Source organism: Fusarium vanettenii, assembly GCF_000151355.1.
Source record: "Fusarium vanettenii 77-13-4 chromosome 1 genomic scaffold NECHAsca_1_chr1_3_0, whole genome shotgun sequence".
Classification (NCBI taxonomy): domain Eukaryota; kingdom Fungi; phylum Ascomycota; class Sordariomycetes; order Hypocreales; family Nectriaceae; genus Fusarium; species Fusarium vanettenii.
In genome coordinates this window covers 1,027,400-1,047,196 of record NW_003315881.1, presented here as the reverse complement: position 1 = coordinate 1,047,196, position 19,797 = coordinate 1,027,400, and the positions used below count along the sequence as shown (strand labels likewise).

At 51.4% G+C, this 19,797-nt stretch overlaps 4 protein-coding genes across 4 annotated transcripts; 3 read left to right on the top strand and 1 right to left on the bottom strand.

The window, feature by feature from the left end:
* Positions 1-5,604: 5,604 nt before the first annotated feature.
* NECHADRAFT_74683 (uncharacterized protein) lies at positions 5,605-6,307 on the top strand (the record flags this gene model as incomplete). The annotated part of the gene is made up of 2 exons (XM_003054157.1): positions 5,605-5,608; positions 5,688-6,307. The coding sequence occupies 2 exons, from the start codon at positions 5,605-5,607 to the stop codon at positions 6,305-6,307; spliced, it is 624 nt and encodes a 207-aa protein (XP_003054203.1).
* A 304-nt stretch (positions 6,308-6,611) lies between these two features.
* On the bottom strand, positions 6,612-10,400 carry NECHADRAFT_31433 (uncharacterized protein; the record flags this gene model as incomplete). Its single annotated transcript, XM_003053441.1, has 8 exons — positions 6,612-7,601; positions 7,655-8,086; positions 8,138-8,585; positions 8,637-8,763; positions 8,829-9,005; positions 9,064-9,487; positions 9,541-9,580; positions 9,661-10,400. Coding segments are annotated over 8 exons (3,378 nt in total), but the record flags the coding sequence as incomplete, so codon positions are not given.
* Positions 10,401-15,925: 5,525 nt separating this feature from the next.
* On the top strand, positions 15,926-17,204 carry NECHADRAFT_103119 (uncharacterized protein; the record flags this gene model as incomplete). Its single annotated transcript, XM_003054156.1, has 3 exons — positions 15,926-16,007; positions 16,128-16,648; positions 16,720-17,204. The coding sequence occupies 3 exons, from the start codon at positions 15,926-15,928 to the stop codon at positions 17,056-17,058; spliced, it is 942 nt and encodes a 313-aa protein (XP_003054202.1). The 3' UTR covers positions 17,059-17,204.
* Positions 17,205-18,476: 1,272 nt separating this feature from the next.
* Positions 18,477-19,400, top strand: NECHADRAFT_74680 (uncharacterized protein; the record flags this gene model as incomplete). Its single annotated transcript, XM_003054155.1, has 1 exon — positions 18,477-19,400. One exon carries the CDS (start codon positions 18,477-18,479, stop codon positions 19,398-19,400), a length of 924 nt encoding a protein of 307 aa, XP_003054201.1.
* Positions 19,401-19,797: the final 397 nt, after the last annotated feature.

Sequence of the window (19,797 nt, the reverse complement as noted above, 5' to 3'; positions counted from 1 at the left end):
GGAACGCAGACTGCGGCGGGATGACGGGACGTTGCGAGAAGTGTCTCCCGTTACAAAAGGGCAACGCTCGTTCTAGTGCCAAAGGCTGAATCCACGCTCGGCCCAAAGTTGTTGGTCAGGGGGACTGCCATCGAGAGGGCAAAATGTCAAAACGTGTTTCGTTCCGTGTTTTGAAGGGGGTAAGTGAGCAATGCCTCTACGATAGTGTTAGGTAGTGTCAAGATGCATCTCGAGGATCCTCACGTCAGCCACGCGAGTTGCTCCGAGGCTCATTACCATGGACTGCGGAATAATACCTAGCTCAACGACGGGAGATTTTGATGACCCTCTATTAGCGCTGGCACGTTTTCCCAGCCCTTTTCAACGATTTGTCTCGAGCAGCAAAAGTACAAGTCATTTAGCCCAAATATCAAACTGCGGGTGGCCTTAATTTAAAGTGGACTCCCCTGGGCGGGCATGGTCCCCTTGACGTCTCGAAGACCTTACAAATGTTCCCCCCAATCAGAGGCTCCAGGTCCGCTATGACGCCGGACACCAGTGAAGCCCCCAAGCCCAGCTCCTTGCCGGATACAGCGCAGTCAAACGCGCCGGGTGGTCCTCGAGGGTACTCTTGTGATGGGGCAAGGGTCATCGAGCGGAGGATTTTGTGAGGCGTCGTCTCGGTAGAGAAACAGAAGAAGACGCCGCAGGGGAGGGAACAGGATGATGCTGCTATTCTGGGCGGGAGGGATATGGAGACGCAGTGAATGGATTGGACAAGATGGGATGGATCCGTCCATGGATGGAATGGAATGGCCTGAGAATGCACGGCAGACGAGGCCCACTAGACTACATACATTAGCACTGCTACTGTAGAGGTCAACGGTCCATGGACATTGAAGAACAGAGCTCCACGTCTCACAGACTCATGAATCAAACAAGCCAGGCTAGTCAGTCAATCAATCGATCAATCACGGACAGCAGCATCCATGTCTCTAGTCAAAACCCTCACTCGAGTACAGGACGCAGCTGCCAGAAGGCCGCACGTGTCCTACCATCAGTCGGTCACTTCAAGGACAATGGATCAATGTCCACTTGCTGCAGGTACCATCTGTGGTCCCATCTCGAGGTGGCCCGGATCCCGGAGATGCACCCATCCATCCCGTCCCATCAAGAGGCTCCGTCCGGGCTCTTTCTCCCCGTGAGGCCACTCAGGTTAGCCGCCAGGTTGAGCACTGACGTGACATGCAGCAATAACAACAGCTCGGCTTTACTCTTGAGAAACACAGGGCGCTTCAATAGAGTCGGATTATAGAAGTTATTATTAGCAATTTCTGCACCATGTAGGTACTGTAGACGTGCAGTCTGGATCGACCATGTGCAATGAGGCGTCCATTAGGCGCGTATCCAGGGCAAGAAACACGACGGCGCATCTGAATCAACCTGCAAGCCACCTCCAAATCGTCACACTCGGGTAATCGGTTCAAGCCTCATTTGCAGAGACAAAAAGGAACACCAACCGGAAGTCGCATGCATTGGCATTTGCTTTGCTTTCTCGTAGTGGCGCCCTGGGCAATTCACATATTCCCTGCAGCCAGCAAGAGACAGACCTACTTCTCGTCACGAGAAATGTCTCACGCGACTCAGGTTGAATCTCGTCCCCGTGTCGTCCAATTATCGCGTACCATGCACGGCAGAATGTGCCAAGTGAGCCTTGACAAAGAGACTGGGGCATTGTCATTGGTGCCTTTGTGATATCCTTGACCGAGATGTGAGACACCATCTTAAAACTTCTCAAACACGGGTCATGTTGAAATGTTTGAGAGGGCCTATTCGTTCTATTAGCTCCGGAGATAAAAAAAATAGAAGTAGAGGAAAATCTTGGGAGAGCCATGTTCTCAGCCTCTTGACTCGCGTGCCCGGAGACGGCCAGAATTCCTCCAGTTGGTCTCGGATGATGCTGGGCTTCAGCTGTCAACATAGCATCTCCTGAGGGACACGTGGGAATATAGTAAGTAGCACGCATCATTGACAATTGACGAGGTCACGGTCGCCCGGTTCACCCAGTGGAATGGTCGCCCAAATGATAACTTCCATGTAGAGTCGCCGCAAAAGCGGTGTGATGGCCAAGTGTGATGAAGACGAATCGAGCAGGTAGCTCCTCATTTGCCATTGAGCGAGCCAGGCTCTCCATGTTTGCCATGGATGAGCCTCCCCTTTTCCAGTGCCGAGCCATGAATCGGCCGCCTCAACAACGCATCAGCCGGGCCGGATCCAAGGCATGAGTGTGTCCCATCGCCCGTGGTGACTGCTACGTAGCGATATGTAGTTGTGATTTGGATCATCGCCAGCGTGCATCAGAAAGTCGAATTGGTCTTGTTAGATTCCCCACGGTCGCCCTCTAGTGTCCACGTTTTGCTCTTTAGCCCCTGCATTCAAGTGACCTTTTGGGTCCCTGAGGTGCAGTCGATCCCGACCCTTTATTTTCTTTCTTGGTGCGGGTCCGCCCGCAGACACGGTCTAGCGGGCCGTAACGTCGTGGGAATGGGCGCATATCAACTCCGAGGTTGAGATGCCGGCAATTGAATTGAGTTCATATGGGAGTGCCGGTATAACCATTTCCATGGTATTCCGCTTGCAGGCATATTCCTAACTACGGATCATATTTCGGCATTGCAATTGTGATCATTCAAAGTCTAGGTTATCAGTGTTTGGTTACGGAGGTACCTCGAACACTTACAAAGGTACCAGGTTGTTCTCAGAGTTGAAGGTTACTTGCCATAACCTATTAAGTCCCTTTCGATAAAGGTATCAATTATTGCACGGTGATCAAGTTCACTTGCAAGATAACTAGTCATCGTGATGACTTAGCCAACTCAGTCTTGATCCTGCTGCCCAGCTTCTTCGTCAAGTTGCCATCCATATCAACCCACCACATGCTTAATTGCAATGCGCCGTTAGTATATACATTTGAGTTGTGTTTCCTCGTATACTTACTTACAAGACTTGAACTAGAACACAATCATATTTCGGCTAGACTTTTTAGCAAGGAAGCAGCTGTTTAGGTTCGCAACGAAGGAGTCACGCAGCCCGCCTGTCCACACAACGCTTTCATTCAGTAGACGTCCAGCCTCGGAGTGTCCTTTGTCCCGGACGTCCGTCAGATTCCTTTGGCCCGATTTTCCACAGATGCACGTTGCAGTGAATTCACTCCCTTGAGCTTAAGGAATGTCGCCCTGGAACAGGCAGCTCTTCAGCGCCGAGTGTCAACAGGCGAAAGTGTGAACATGCATCTCAATTTTTGCAACCAACTTTCGACGACGGAGATGGAAAGAGTCCGTCTGTGAAGAGGATTTCTAGTCACTGTCATTTTGAGCAGATGGCATGTTGCCTCGGAGTGAGTTGCTTTGAGAGGCTCTCCTGTCTACTGACTGTTAGGCTTCCCACTCTCAGTCACTACGATAGAACGCATCAATCACTATGTTAATATCATTATGCCAATGCAAAATGACTATATGATCTAGTTTCTTGAGACGGCATGGAAACACAGCCAGTCGGGCATTAGTGAGCTCTTATTCCAACTATCCAAGTGCCTGTATCCCTACAAAGCTGTGAATCGATGAAGTCCCGCTCGCTGCTGGTGAAAGTATCCCTTCAACATCAGCCAAAAGCCGTTTCGAAACATGTTCATCGTTAATGGGGGTTGAAACTGAGAAGCCAGCCGCATCTTTCATTGACCAGTCAAGTCGGCCCTGAATCATAGAGGCTTGCATCGCCTCTCCGCTCGGTGGCTGAGAACGAGTGGAGAGTCGGTTCTCAGAAAACTTGATGGGTTTCTAATCACGAGTATAATTTCCAAAAGACTGTGTACAACTACATTTACAATATAGTTTGCACTCCCATGGCGAACGGGCTTCCTCAAGATTGTAGCGCATTTGAGTTGGGATCAAGACACATCGCCAAGAATCAAGGGTCCTCGTCAACAACCGCATCTAGCGCCCGCCTCAGGAGAGATCAGCTCCCCCAAACTCGCCAGCCCAAGACCTTCAGCTACGGATATCATTGGTTCTGTTACTTTGAGTTTCTTTTTCGCGGAGCAACTTTCTTTTTTCGAGGTGCGGCCGACTTGTATCTCTGCACGATTTTACGACAGCTTGATCCTGCTCATTACGGAATATATTTTTTTTTTACTCTGTCCTGGTTCACCGGCCGCACCGCCGTCGTCGGATAACCGAGCAAGGGTCTCCTCATGGCAGGCAATATATTGCTTCGTACCGTCTTGGTCAGCTTCTTGGAGGTTTCACTATCGAGACTCGATGGAAGATCTAGCCAGCCACATCTGCAGATGAGCTCGTATTTGCTTTGCTTGTTTGTCTGTTTGCCTGCTTGCTTGTCTGTTGGGGGAGATAGCCTTTCAAATTGAACCCCCCCGCGCGACCTCCAAATGAAAATCGACCAGGTTTGTGGTTTAGGGCCCCTGTTGGTCGCTTCGATCGGAGCGGTTTCAGGAGGCGGTGGGATGCAGCGATCGTCAGGGTGAACAGGCCTTCCATGGGGTGAGCCCAGGAGAAGGAACACTCGGACTCTGAGTTGATAGAATCTCGGACGAGGTGTCGGAATATTGGAGACTGTCGGGCGGGAGGCGTCGCCGTGTGATACCCCACATCTCCGAAGCCGGCTCCGGCCGTGATTCGGCACGTCCAGCATTCCATCCTATCAAGGTTTTGGGCGTCAAGAAAGAACACTACTCGGTTAACAGGAAAGAATATTGTGTTTTCTTGGCTGAGGGAATTTAAACCTCATGCCACATCATCAAGAGCCCACCGGCATCAGCAACTCTGATTCATCCATGCTTCAATGCCCAAGCAAAACACAACATGAGAATTTTTTCCTTCGTCCCACGGTTGGAATTCCGCATCTCGGAAATTCCCAAAGAGGAGTAAGCTCATGTCGCCATGGGCATCCTTCGGCCAAGATTCTACCACTCGTTCCATAAGCCGCTACCCAACGAAGCCAGCTCAGCCCTGCCAGCGCCATTTTCCCCTCATCCTTTTCGACTTCAGGGTCCAGGATCCAGCTGTTCTTTCTCCAGGCGTGACCACGAAGGAAGCCAGTCACATGGCCCTTCTAAGATCCACAAGCGTTGAAAAAGGTGTGCCAGAGGCAGATGCACCCCTGGTCGCTGTCGGGATGGAAATCTGGTTTGTTAGAGAGCGGGGGGGCTGACGTGCATGCGCATGTGCGACGTCATTTGCCCTGTGACGGCTTGTGACTGGGCAGGAGAGGCACCGATAGAGCTTCAAGTGACAACCTCCAAGTTCGGGATGGCTTGGACTAAGGCATTGGGCCGTGGCCGTCCTCGGTCGGGCCTTGGATGGCACCAACTCACTTTACATGGGATGGCGCGTGCTTCTTTGTCTTTGTTGTTTGTCCCTCCCCCAAACCTCTTACATATAAGATCGTCATCCTTCGTCTTTTCTCCCCGTCCACCATCCACCATCTTCATCACCAGCAGACCCCACCACGACCCGTGTCCATCACTTCAAGGCAAGCAAACCGCCTCCTTTGGCTTTTGCCGCTGCGTCTCAAATCTTTTTATACTACGACTCGTCCCTGTCCATCGAAATGGGTATGTCTCTCCTTCGCTGCACGTCGCCGTGCCGTCCGGCCTCAACCCAACCGTCACTGACGTCATCTCGCACTTCTAGTTACCAGGCACTATGAGAAGAAGCGCCTCTATCTCCAGCACCCTGAGCCCGACTATGGCATTGTCCGTCGAAGGGTAACCACCATCATCCCCGGGCCTCCACCTCCACCTCCTCCGCCTCCGCCCGTCGTCGCACGGCCGCCGCTGCCGCCTCCACCCAAGCAGGAGCCCAAGCCAGAGCCCAAACCCGAACCCAAGCCGGAAGTGAAGCCTGAGCCTAAGCCTGAGATCAAGCCCGCTCCCCCTCCTCCACCTCCTCCTGCGCCCGTCCAGAAACCCAAGCCCCCGCCGCCCCCGCCAGAGGAGCCCATCGAGGTCATTGCCGTCGACGTTGAGCCTCACAAGAAGAAGAAGAAGCCCAAGTCCCGATCCCGCAGCCGACACAGCCACCGGTCTCACGACCATGACCGTGAGCGTATCATCGAGCGCGAGAGGATCGTCCCTATCCCTGTTCCGGTCCCTGTTGAGCCTCGCTACGACACGTACCGTTATGTCGATGGACCCCGGAGGGCTCTGCCCGCTCCTTCACCACCTCGAAGGGTATCACCCCCAAGGAGGATGATAGAGGACGATCGCACTCGCATCTTCATCTCGGACCGAGAGCGTGAATACTACCGATGATAACGAAACAATGTGTGTCATGAGTATAGAATCGGACCTTGATGTTTTTTTACGGCCTTTGTATCATGATTGACGACTTTGGGATTATGGCGAGATGGTTAAATGTATAAGACGGAGTATATATTGCAAAAGGAGTCGAGGTAAATTGAAACTTGAGTTACCAAGCAACGAGTGTTTTGTCAAGACGACCCCTGTGAGCTGACCCCCTTTAGCCAATGGATAGGTTAGGCTTCGGGTTATGGATGGTTAGGATTAGTCTATGGCCATACGCCTAAGTAACAATGCCAAATTGTTTTCTTACTACTTAATATCCTCCCACTCTCCGAGATGGGCGAACCCTTGTCGACGGAGCACGATAGTATACCTGAGTTTGTGTCCTTTGCATTCCAGGGCCCCCTTCATATGGCGACACATACTCCTCTCTTGGAGGAGGTGGAGGAGGAGGCCAAAATGCCGCTGACTCGGCTGTTTGCGACATCATCGAAGGCCCTCCGTACATGCCCTGCCCTCCTTGTCCTGACCGTCTCAAGAACCACCGGGCCAGGTTGCCCAGTTCGCCCATGAACAGCAGGCCGGCCATAATGACCACTACCGTCAGAGGAATCGCAACGACCCAATATAACCATTGTGAATATTCCATATCACGAATGTCTGTTGTATTCATGCCAAAGATGCTGGACACGGCGCTGATGGGCAGGAAGATGATGGTGACGAGTGTAAAGGCATAGATGGCACGCTCCTGTCGGTCACGCGTAAAGTCCATCTTGTATGCGAATCCACGTTCGAGATCCTTGGTAAACTCGGTGAAGCGTCGGAATTCGAACTCACGCTGCTCGATGAGTCTTGAGCATTCAAGAAATAACAGGGCACGCAGACCACCTGCATCTGTGGGCGAGAGCTTCGACGACGTCGTCATGTCGTAGAGAAAGTCATCATCTAGGCCCATGTAGTCATTGGCCGGCTGTGGTGGTGTGACCTCTTGCGTATATGCATACTCAACCCGCGGCGCATAGTCTTCTTCCGGCCCATACGACTGTGGTGGTGGGTTCGGGGGAGAGACCTCTGCATAATGGCGTTTGTTGTACTGCCTCTCCTTGCCCTTCATAAACATGGTCTGCTCAAGCTGGCGGATAACGATTTCCTCCGTGCCGATTGCAGTCAAAGAGTTTCGAACGCGGCAGATGATGTTCTTTTGCTTCCACAGCGTTCGCTTCACTGCTACTAGCTCTTGCTGGACTAGGTCAATGTAGCGTTGGAGTGATCTATCTGACGGCTGTGACGTGATAGAATTGTCCTGCAAGATAGATGTTAGCAACTGGATGTGCCGAAGTTATCGATTGCGCATACAAGAGAGTTGAGGTACTGTGAGTATGTGTCGCAAATATCATCAGACTTTCCAACTTGATCCTGCAACAGGCCCATCGTGACAAGCGATAACACTTCAAGAGGCAACACGGAGGCTCGGTCCAGGAGACTTTTGTTAGAGAGGCCTTGAAGCAGCTTCTTGGACCCCTTTTCAACCAAGTCTTTGGCTCGACTAATCCGGCTATTCCAGGTGAAGTCGTCCTTGGAGCCGTAAATCATACCCATGACAATGTAGAGCCAGGCTGTGGAGAATTCGGGCGGCAGGTCAACTCCAACACGCTCCTCTTCGGTCGAATATGCCATGATTGTCTGAAATGCGAAAAGGTCTTGGGTGAAGCTTCGAAGAGATGTTCGAACATCGTTGAGGGTGTCTTCGAAGCTTGATTGGATGAAGCCAGGTTCCAGTATCGAGAGCTTCGAAAGTTAGCCTGCCAATGTCATCAACCAGCCTCTGGCTTAACTCACCTCGATCATGGTTCGAACAGCACCCCAAAACTTGCCTGCCATCGGGCCCTCGAAGTCCGCAGGGAGGAAGAAGTTGTAGATGACGTCGGCCGCGTTGAAAATGTCAATCTTCTCCTCGTACGCCCGCCGCACTTCGTCACTCCCCTGGGCTTCCACACGATCCGCTAGACCAGCCAAGTACAGGTAGCACTCCATCTTGGTCGACTCTTTGCAGGATGCGTATGTTTTCCGGTTCGAGTAAGTGGTCTCGGCTGTGATGAACTTCTCAGCTGCCTCAAGCTGAGCCTCAAGGGTCGCTGAACCGGCCATGGTAGTGAGACCTCTTGAAGCTAGTGTGAGAACATGGAAGAACTTGTTCACGTTGGGCCTTCCTTTCTTGCCAGAGGAGCTTGACAGAACTTGGGGCTCTGAACGAAGGATTGAACGCGGAGGCGGATCGGGTTGGGAGCTGTACACCGTCAGTTATGTCTTTCATCCATCAGATGCTTCGGCAGCATACCCCAGCTTCATGATAATCTTGATCGATAACGACCGAGCTGTGGACGCCAACTTGAGAATTTTTGGCCATGTCTCGGGTGTAATCACCTGGTCCTTGTGCCAGAATTCAGGAATCTTGGGCCAAAATGCTTGAAAGTTTGACAAGAACGTCTGTTGCTGTTAGTGATATCCCAGCCAGATGGCAGAAACAGACTCACAAACCATGTTTGGCACTCTTCTGCCTCGAGAAGCCACACTACTGACTCGCCATAGGCAACAAGAATCCGCCCCTTGGCCTCAGTGGCTAGCGCACGGGAGGGCTGTTCTTTGATTTCCAAGGCTTGGCCAAGCAGATCATCTCGCGCCATTGTTCCACAAGTGACTAGCAAACCTGTTTGTTTCCATCATGATCAGCAATCGTTCCACGGCATAATAGATTCCAAGCTTACTATTATCGATGACAAGACACCAAAGTTGAGAGATGTGAAAACATTCTCCACGGTCTGCGTTGCCCAACCGACATACAGCCTGTTCCATATCTCTGGGCTCGGCGATTTGAGAGTATTGCACCTGCAGTAGTGTTTGAGGAGGGAAAAGAGACGTGTTCGAAGCCGCTAGCAAACCGGAATACTTCTCGAGAGAGAAGTAAGGGATACAAATCCATCGAGAAGAGCCGGTGACTATGTCGGTTGTCGTGGTCCCTTGCTTCAATGTCTTGAGAGGCACCTCAATGGATTTTGGATCAAGGTACCCGACCCTTGCGCCTTTCGGATTGATTCTTGACTTTGCGCATGTCTTCTTGACATCGGCACGGAGTCTGGTGATGGCCTTCTTTTCTAGCGCTGTGAGGCCAGAAATGCGAGAGATTTCAACCTATAGTTAGAGGATTAGATGCAAACCCTTGCCTAAAGGGCTTAGGAACTCACCCAGAACTTGTCAAAGTTCATCACGTCTTGGGGAATATGACTACTCAAGGGTTAGCTCATAGCAATTAAAATGGCAGTGAGGTGAGCTCAGCCAAGTGAACTCCAGAACATAAAACTCACAGCCATCTAAAGAGAGGGTGTTTCTGGACTGTCGCATCATGCACCACCTTGAGAGTCGCGGTATGGGATCCGCTCATCTCAGCATTGCCGGTGTACAGTGAAGAGTGAACAAGCGTCAACTGGGAACTGGAAGCCGATGCTACTTCGACTTTCGGGGGAGGCTGCTCTTCAGGCTCGGGAGATTCAGCATCAGAGTCCCCGTCTCTTGACGACTCCGTCATGGATAGCGACTGCGATGCGAAACTGAACTTGTCGTATGGATCCCATTCATCACTCGAGAAGCTACCCGCTCTGTATGAACGAAAGTTGTCGCCATCGTATCCAGGGGTGCGCGAAGTCTCTCGAGACCTGTACCTATCACGCCTTGGAGGACTTCCATAGAGGCGGCGGCTTGGTGACCTTGATCGGCTTCTGGAACGGCTGTATGAGCTTCTTCGCCTGGCATCTCTTCGCGTGTCCTCCTCATCCTCAATTGGCCGTGGAGACTCGGTAAACCTTCTGGTGGGCTCGTATTGCCTCCGAGGCGAGGCATCAGGAGGAGGAAAGTCGGTGTAATCATCATACACATCTGCCTCATCTCGAGAGCGCCGTGATGCTCTCACTATCACTTCTTCTCGGAATGTGGCTGGGGGCCCTGGCCTATCCCCACTGTCATTGCGGGCCCGAGGCCTCTCAATGGGTATTTCGACTCTCTCATATGTGCCACGTCTAGACTGAGTTCTAGAGTCCTGCCTATGAGGTCGTCGAGGTCTCTATATAGCATGAGGTGAGCGTGAGAGTCTTGTTGTGTCGGGGTAAACAAACCACATAATACTCTTGATCCGCGAATCGGACGTGGGAAGAGCGTCCCTGGCCTTCGCCTGGATCAGCCATGGTGACTAGGCCAGATCTAATTGACAATAGGCGTTCTTGAGAATAATCAAGGTAGAATGAAGAAATAAATATCGCTCTGCTAAGTCTGCTTACCCGCCTTTATTGATTACTGGGGTGATCGTGCATCCATGTCCAGGCATAGTCGCTAGCGCCACAGCTGAAAGATCGTCGGGCTGCGTGTAGGACACGCTGACGTCGAGCAATCTCACTCACCTGCGTTAAGGAAAAACGAGAGATGATACATATTAGTCTATTCTCATCTAACTATGGTTAATAAAATATCATAACAGCGAGGGGAATCTTTCTAAATTATTATGTTATTTGATGATATTTTTCTAAATTTTGTCATGCTTATGATGAGTTAGTTCGCCTGCGTGTCACATTTACCATCCGTTAACCTCCAAGCCGAGAGCTCTTCTAAGCTCGATGAATCTATGTCTATGTACCTGTCTATGTGTGGGATTTATACAAAGCCTCAATATGTGGACAAGTCTCAAACACACGCTTCCTCGCCTGCGACATTTGTTCCCTTTTCGCTTCCGATGGTCGTTGCCTCCTCTCCGCAAGAACGCATCATGCTCAAAGGAGCATCCATCCATTCGTTTCACATTGAGCCGCGTCTGCCTCGGCTGCCCCCAAATTCAGCTCCCAAAGCTTCCATGTTCCCGTCTTGCAACATCAGGCCGTTCTCTGTGAAGACTCGTCTCTTCTTGGTCTGTATCTTGAACTGCTTCCTCTCCTCTTCCACCTCGTCGAGTATCTTTCTGATTGCCGCCTCGTCAGGGAGGGCACTGTTGGTGAAGGGGTTGGCATCTCTCGTGAGCTGTCGGTACTCAGCAATATCCATCACGCTGGCTCTCAAAACCTTATGCCAGGTCGTCTGAAGAACACTGACAAACAAGGGCTGTCGCATCAACCAAAAAAGGATGGCATCGAGAACGCTCGCCAGGGCCAGTCGCATAGGCCTCATAAGCTTTTTGGACCGCTCCCAGGCGAGAATATCCAGTGCGGCTTGGTAGTACCATGAGAACTGGTTCCATTCGGAGCATCCCAGGGGTCGGTGGAGATACTCTGCTCTGACTACTCTTCCAAGCTGGACTGATGTGTCTTCGACGATTCGAAGTAGGTAGCTGATCATTTTGGGCACTCGCAGATTGACTGCTGCGCAATATCCCAGTACACAACGAGGGAGGTGGATCGTCTTCCAAGGATCATCATGGCTGTATTCGCAGATTTCGATCTCTATCACTTTGTCAGTCTCAGGCTCACCCTGGGGGTTCGACCTGGGAGTGCTCACCCCTTGTGTAGATGAATCGCAAGCAATGTCCGACTGCTTCGGGAGCAAGATCCGTGTGAATCTCAACTGGTGTACCATCCTAGGAACAATCAGTTCGTCATTGTCAACCACCAGAGAAGATCAAGTCATACTGTGTTGGGTGGTGGCAAGTGGTCATGAAACCAGCCAGACTCGGGTGTGACAATGTTGCGATGGACTCGGAACTCCATTTTCCCAGCACGTACAACCACATCGGCTCCAAATGGGGATTTCCAGAGACTGCGGAATGGTCAGTGATTGGCCTAACCAAGTGGTTGTGTTCACTGACTTAGCTGTTGCTCTCGATGCTGCTGCTTCCAGGATGAGCCGGGATGTGCTAGACGTGTTGGATGAGGGAGATCCAGGTACAGCGACCACCGCTGCTTCGTCTCTGGACTGTGGCTCAAATGACGATATTGAGGATTTCCGGGATCTCCCAGTCGTAGATGTCGCGACGGAAGACAGCGCCATCTGCGGCTTCGGGAGAGGTGGGAAATTGTCAGTGGCGGGCTTAGCCGCTCTCTTGTTCGCTACGCTCCATGGGTTGCTCCTTGGAGGCGAGGCCGGCCGGAGCTTGACTGGAGTCTCCCCTTTTCGTGGGCATTTTGCAGATGGAGTCGCAGACTTGGTTCTACGTCTCCCATCGATCGAGGTGCGATCCATGATGACGACTGTCTGCGAATCAAAACAAAGAAGGAGAGACAAAGAAATGAATGTTGAGAAGCTCTTGGTCCAGGAAAATCTCTATTTCGAAGAGCTTCAAGGCTGACAAGAAAGCGAGCGCATGCAAAGGGCGTACCAACCTCGGAGTGACGAAGCCAAGAGTATGCACAATGGTGCTCTTGTGCCGTGTCTGCGTTGCACGGGTTTTATAGGTCAAAAAGTACGCATGATTGTGATTCATTAAACTGTGGGTATTTTCTCCTCTCTCTCTTTTTCACTGATATAATTGAGGTCAACAGCTGCCAGCCGTCGGCCGGTCACCTTGTGAATCACCCTTTCTGGACACTCGAACGGATACCTGCACCAGCCACTGTTTGCGGGCCATTGAAATGCAAGATTGTAATGAGTCTAGCAATGACTTAGGTACAATGGTTTTATTTTCTAATTGTTCCTGTTTGTCGATCTGAATGGGTAGAGTGAGGGTGACAGAGTTACAAACTGGTCAAGGGGAGTGTTGGTCACCAAACTTTGATATCTACTCAATACAACAGCAGCAACATGCGTTTTGCTATCTAAATTGCCTTGTGCCCAGGAAAATAAAATCTAAACATGTGTGCAAGTTTGAGATGGAGTTGCGGATGCACCGCGTGTTCGGCAGCTGTTGACAGCTGCAAAGCAGTGCTCGCCGTGAGTGAATCATTGCCACTTCCTCCCCCCTTTCTACTAAGAAAACAAGACTTCACCTTTTTCACATCCTCTTCATCATCTTGTCATCAGCATTACCATCTTGATCACTTCAGCACCTAAATATCATCATCATCACGGTCAATATGGCCGCCGAGGAAGATGACATGGCGTCTCTCGGCAGAGGTGTCTCTCGGGCATCCCATAGCATTTCCGTTTCTCCCGAGGAACTGGCCTCTCACTCTTCACAAGTGGGCTTTGTTATCACTTCCGAGTTCACATTGACACCTGGTAACAGTATGTGTATCCCGCCGGTTCTCTCCTGTCCGTTAACTAACAAGTCGTGAGCGTCTCAATCGCTGTGCCTACGGACTGAAATCAGAGGGCCCGGCGGACAACCATTTGCTGTCACTTCAACGTATTCGACCGCGACCGCAACCGAAACCCCAGCCTCATCGTTTCCTCAGTTCATTAAGCTCCCTCCAGAGGTGCGAAAAATGATCTGGAAGTACTCTTTTGGAGGGCCAAAGATCTTTCGTCTGGTCCCTTGGACAGATGAGCTTGTCACCTGGACGCCAATGGTCATAAATCACAAGCCGCCATCATCTCGTGCAGCGTGCCGGGAGTCTCTCCAACTATCCCAACAATATGGAGAGCTCTTCTTCGGCGCACGAGGTCTCTCAATCAAGTCCCTCTGGTTCAAGTCGTCTGAGGATATCCTGTACTGTGACCATACGATGTCTGGATATCTTGAACTCCAAGCCTGTTGCACTGACCGCGACTTGGCGAAGATCGAGAACGTAGCCATCAATTGGCGCGGCACGTGTGACGAATTGAACTTGTATTCGCTCAAGGAGATTTTGGACTATTTCCCCAACTGCAAACGGATTATACTGGTCATGTCATATGGGCCCTCATTGGACAAGGGCGATGTTGAATTCCTTCGTATCGAGGAAGACGACAAGCGGGCGGTTTGTGTTTACAAAGGGGGGAACATGGATTGGGCTGGTTTGAAACAGGCCTTGGAGGATGATCATTGGGAAGAAGACTCAGATTCAAGCTCGGAAGATGAACGTGAGTTTCCTCTTCCTCGTCTTGAAGCAGTTGAGGTGGTGCCACGGCGCACCAGGCTCGGTTCACAGTGAATCACTGTCCATAAATCGGGTACGCCAGGTGTTTCCGCCTGCCTTGCAATGCCAGACCAGCCGGGAAGGCACTCAGGCCTCCTCCAGCCTCGAGTTCCTTCCACCTAGGGTACCTAAATTTCTAGATCTACCTAGGTATCCATCTGATTCTAGATCTTTTACCTTTTCATCATCCACGTTGGGTCAGATCCAACATCTGTCTACCTCACTTCGTTCTTGCTGCACTAATCACTCAAGGCATTCGCCTTTTTTCTTCCGTTGCCATGCCGTGGCAATCGCCCCGCCCTCCTCTAGTCTCTTGCGTGTGGAATATCGTTACCTTCCCATTCACAACAGTCCAATGCATTCTGCCTAGAATCGGCTTCGCTTAGGAAGTGAACATCACGACTGGCAACGGTATGCATCACTTTCCCCTCGATATCGATGGATGTCTTCCTCTCTGACACATACACCAGGCTCCAGACTGCTCCATTCTAGAACCGAGATCGGAACCATCAACCCGCATCAAGATGCCGCTGACACAACTTTGACAACGGAACCGACACCTTTGACCTTCCCCCTCTTCAAGAAGCTCCCTCCAGAGATCAGAGCCATCATTTGGGAGTACTCATTCGGAGAAGCAAGAATTTTCAAGACAAGGGCCACTTCGATTGTGCCTGGTGTCATTCCCATGGTGGTCGATCACAAACCGCCACCCTCAACCCAAGCCTGCAAAGAAGCACGGAGGATTTCTAAGAAGATTGGCCGGTTTCTGTTTGGAGCGTACGGAAGTCCCTACAAGAGCCTCTGGTTCAATATATCCAAGGATATTTTCTGGTGGGACAGGCAAACCATCAGATGGCACCAGATCAGAGATAACGGGCATTTCATCCACTGGATTAAGAATGTCGCTCTCGATCTGACTGATCACCCCGAATGGTGCTTCGACATGGTCCATGACATGTGCTGCATCTTCCCATTCTGCGAGACACTCCAGCTGGTTCTCCAACACAGTGACGCGTTGGGCGACAACGTTCGCTTCTTGAAGGTTAGGGATAACTCCCAGGTCAGCTTCATGGGCGAGGAGGATATTATACCTTGGGAGATCATCAAGGAACTTTTCGAAGAAGATTACGCGTCCATGTATGCCGACGAAGACATGAAGATTCCTCAGGGCGCACAGCCGCCTTCCTTGGAGGTAGTTGAGGTTGTCCCAATCCGCAATGGCGGCAACTGAGGGTTGGAAGAGTGTATTATTAGCAGATCTTGATCGACGTCTTTTCATGTCTATCACAACCTAGCAATCCAAGATGGGACACACTATCTAGGGCAAAGCAGATATTGGATGACTTTCTACTGAGCAAAAAAAGACAAAAGGTCGCATATCCTACCTCTGTGTACGAATTGATCAAGTACTACTCGATGATAGTTTGCAAGGAGTTTTGACCCGAGTGATTGGTCAAATGACGCCAGCCCCGATACAGCGATGACCCCTCCAACCGGCTCTGGCGATTGGAGGGATCTCATCAGCATTCACCCCGTTCCTGACTGTCTCTGCCACACCGTCATATTCCCAGTCGCAACCGTCGCAAATCAAGCTCTCATCATGTCAAAGGGTCCCGTTGTGATAGGCTCTACGCAGCAGTTCGATGCGCTCCTCAAGTCGTCGCGCATCGTCGTCGCTGACTGTGAGTAACTGCCTCTGCCTCTCCAGAGATGCCCCGCCATGCCCTTGCGGCAACTTGTCCAACACCGCAACGCGTCTCGCCTTCTGCCTGGAAAGAAGCTAACTAATGCTCCTCCTCTAGTCTACGCCGACTGGTGTGGTCCTTGCAAACAGATCGCCCCCCTTTACGCAACACTCTCGAACGAACTATCCCGCGAAAACATCCTGACCTTTGTCAAGATCAACAGCGAAGAACAGGGAGAGCTGTCTGAGAGATACCAGGTGTCGGCCCTACCAACCTTTCTCCTCTTCCTGGACGGAAAGCAGATCGACAAGGTTCAGGGCGCCAATCCTCCCAAGCTCCAAGCCATGGTTCAGAAGCTGGCGGCCGAGGTGGACTCGCTCGGCGGCGAGAGCGCCGCCTCTGGCAGCGGAGGCAATTGGAAGGGCGCGGAGATCCCGCGAGGCTACAGCGACATCACAGACCAAATAGAGGTTCGAGATCTCGAGGTCCTCAACGCAGATGAGGAGAGCGGTTCCGTCAGGGTTCTGTTTGAGAAGTCCAAGCCCAGCGGACTGAGCAATGGCAAGGGAACAGCCAAGGATTTTGTCCAGAGCGGCGCCGACGACCAGCTTCTTCTGTTCATTCCCTTCCAGTCGACTGTCAAGCTTCACACCCTCCAGGCAAGTTGCGCCGTGTTTTTTACTGGACTACCACTCTAACCAATGCGCAGCTTACTTCGCTTCCCCCCAAAGACGACGAGGATGCGCCAATGCGACCAGGAATCATCCACCTGTACATCAACCGTCCCCACAACCTCGACTTCAGCGAGGCCGACGACACCGAGCCCACACAGATCATTGACATTGATGCCGAGGAATGGAACGACGACGGAACGGTCAATGTTGGACTGCGCTTTGTCAAGTTCACAAAGACGTCAACCCTAATCATCTACGTCCAGCAGGGCGAGGGCGATGGCGAGACTGTCCGGCTTGATCGGGTGAAGCTCATTGGCGAGGCTGGAGCCAAGCGAGAGATGGGTAAGCTGCAGAAGGTTGGAGAAGACGAGTAATGTTATGCATAAAGAATTGGGTTAAGCTTGGCACATTTTTTTTTTTCCTGTGATGATACCAGGACACACCTGAATGCGATTCAGAGTGAAATGGCCATGCGCTTAAGGAGAATGTAATTGGGGTTTCAATAACAAAGAGGCAGCACAAAATGTCGTTGTCCAGGTAGAGAATAGAGGTCAAGACGTCGGTTCGTCAAGCATTCACATCCTCTTCTTCCTGGCCAAGACAACATTGCGATTCTCTAGGTAGTTTAAACATTGCGCATTTCTGCGCGAGGCAATCACAGCTTGACTTCACACGAGAGCATAGGTTTTGGATATGTCCTGCCTCCCAACCACGACTGAGGTGCATCAAAAGCACCAGAACCAAGCGATGGTAGGGCGGGCCTGCAATTATGATTAATCTGGGGCACAACTGACGCTGCGATTTGATCCATTGATGAGGGATTCGAGCAACACGGAGAATATAAATTTCAGGTTATGCCAGCCGCACGAAGAAGAAAAAGAGAAAAGGGAAGCGTAGCTTCAGCTCGCGATCGAGATTTTTATGCGGTTCCGCTTCGCGCGGTTGGAGCTTGCTTAGTCAGGTGGGTTGTCCGGATTAAGTGTATCACCGGTCGGACAAATTTGGTCTAGTATCCGCTCCAGGGTAGGTATGAGACTTTCTAAGTCCGATGTAAGTTGCTGTTGGTTGACGCAACAATCGAGATGTTCCTTGTCGTTTCAAGATCCTCGAATCCATGTTGCTCTTCAAGTCACTCTATTTCGGTCTCTAAGGCTCCGGTGTCGGAATTTCCGAGCCGTGATTCGCGAGACGAGCACCAACCAACACATCGTGGGTTGTTGAATCAGCCCACCATCACTTATCTTGCACCCTCAATCCCATTTACAATGGCACATGGCCCGTCCCGCTGCAAGCCGCCACCAGTTACATCGCAGATCATTGAGGCCAAGAATGCAACTCTCTCTAGCATCCTGCCAAGAACCGGTGTCGCAGCGACAACCTCTATCCAGCGGAAGATATCTGCTCCGTCCAGTATCTATGGACTCATCGGCCTCTACCCGAAACAAGCTTCCCGAGCACCACCAACCTAGCAGCGCGGATGTAAAAGACTCCCCCGCCATTCGTGCAAAAACGTGGTCGTTTACGCAACATTATCCCCCATGGCGTAGTTAGATAGGCATCCATTCGCAGTTACCTCTACTAAGCCGAGGTGAATGACTTGTCCAGCGGGGAGAGCTCGCCTAGAGGATATGGGGACAAATCGTGGGGTGACTGCGGAGGTGAGCAGCCACGCCATTCTGCCGGGATAGTAGGATGGTCCCCTCTCCTTGGCTGGCCTGGCGGGTATTTGTATCATCGTGAGGAGTCAAGGTGAGTCAATTTTGACCTTGATCCTCCATCGTGCGAGGAAGAAATGTCGACGAGCTTCCCGTCCTTTGTCAAATTACCAGGAGAGCTGCGGTCCATGGTATGGGCGTATGCCCTACCAGAGCCGCGGGTTTTTGAAGTCCTCGATACTCCGCACTCCAACTTCAAAACTCCAGCATCGACAGGGCTCACGTTTGCGAATAGTTCCAATGAGCCCCCGCCTGTGCTGGCCGCCATATGCAGAGAGTCGCGGGCATACGTGCTGCACCGCTACAAGAGGCTGACGTTATCTGGAACAACAAAGTACATCGATTCTGTACGGGATGTCGTCCTGCTTGAACCCTACCTACTCATCAGGCGGCTTCTAAGAGCCCTGCACTTTCTTTCACAAGTGGATTTCATGAGAGACAACATGCGCCAAGTGGCCCTCGGGACGTCCTATGGTTTTGCGACGGGAATCTTTCACCCCATGCTCAGCGGAAAGGTATCGAGGAACAATATGACCATGTTTATCAAAAAGCTTCGCCGATTCCCACGACTGAAAAAGGTCCTATTTGTCGTCCATGAGGAGTTTCAGTGCACTCACCCGAACCCTCCCATGGCCGAATGGCCTTACGGACTGCAGCTCTTTCACCACAACTACTCGTTCAAGTTTGACAATGAGCTGGGGATCAACATCCACAACCCGTGGCACTTTCACCAGAATGAGTTCCAGTACTACCCCCTTCAGACGGAGGAGGCTGATGAGGACGATGACGATCTAAGCGAGAGCGGGACCGATAGCGAGGAGGAGGCGGCAGAGTTGAACCGAAAACCTACCAACGAGGATTGGAGACGGTTCAAGAGGCGGTTCCTAAAGGCTGCGCACTCGACGCTGACGAAACGATTACGAGACAAGCCACCAATAGTCGAGACTCTGCAGCTGCAAGTCGAAGGCGCAAGTTTACTGTGGAAGTACCGATCTTTTTAGGGGTGGATGACATGGAAGGCTGGGATCAATATCGAACACGACTCGGACATTATTGAGCTTGGGATGACTGGGCAAGGAAGTTTATGGAGGAACTCGAAACACGACGAATGAGCAATGGCAATTTGGAATTCAGCGAAACCCGGGATCCTGGAAATGTACACCATTTGACGCAAGCACTTGACCCCTGCAGCAATGGATTCCGTAGCCGTCAAGCTTGGCTACGGACGGGGCCAAGGAACGTCGAAACATCTGGAACATGTTCTAGTCGAAAGCTTGGTATCGATGGCGTTGGAAAGGGAGGAGTTTATTTGGCGTTTCGTTGGCGTGGCTGATGGGAGAGTTGGGTCTGGTGTTTTTTTCTGATGGTATGGGGAAATGGAGTATCGAGCGAAACTGG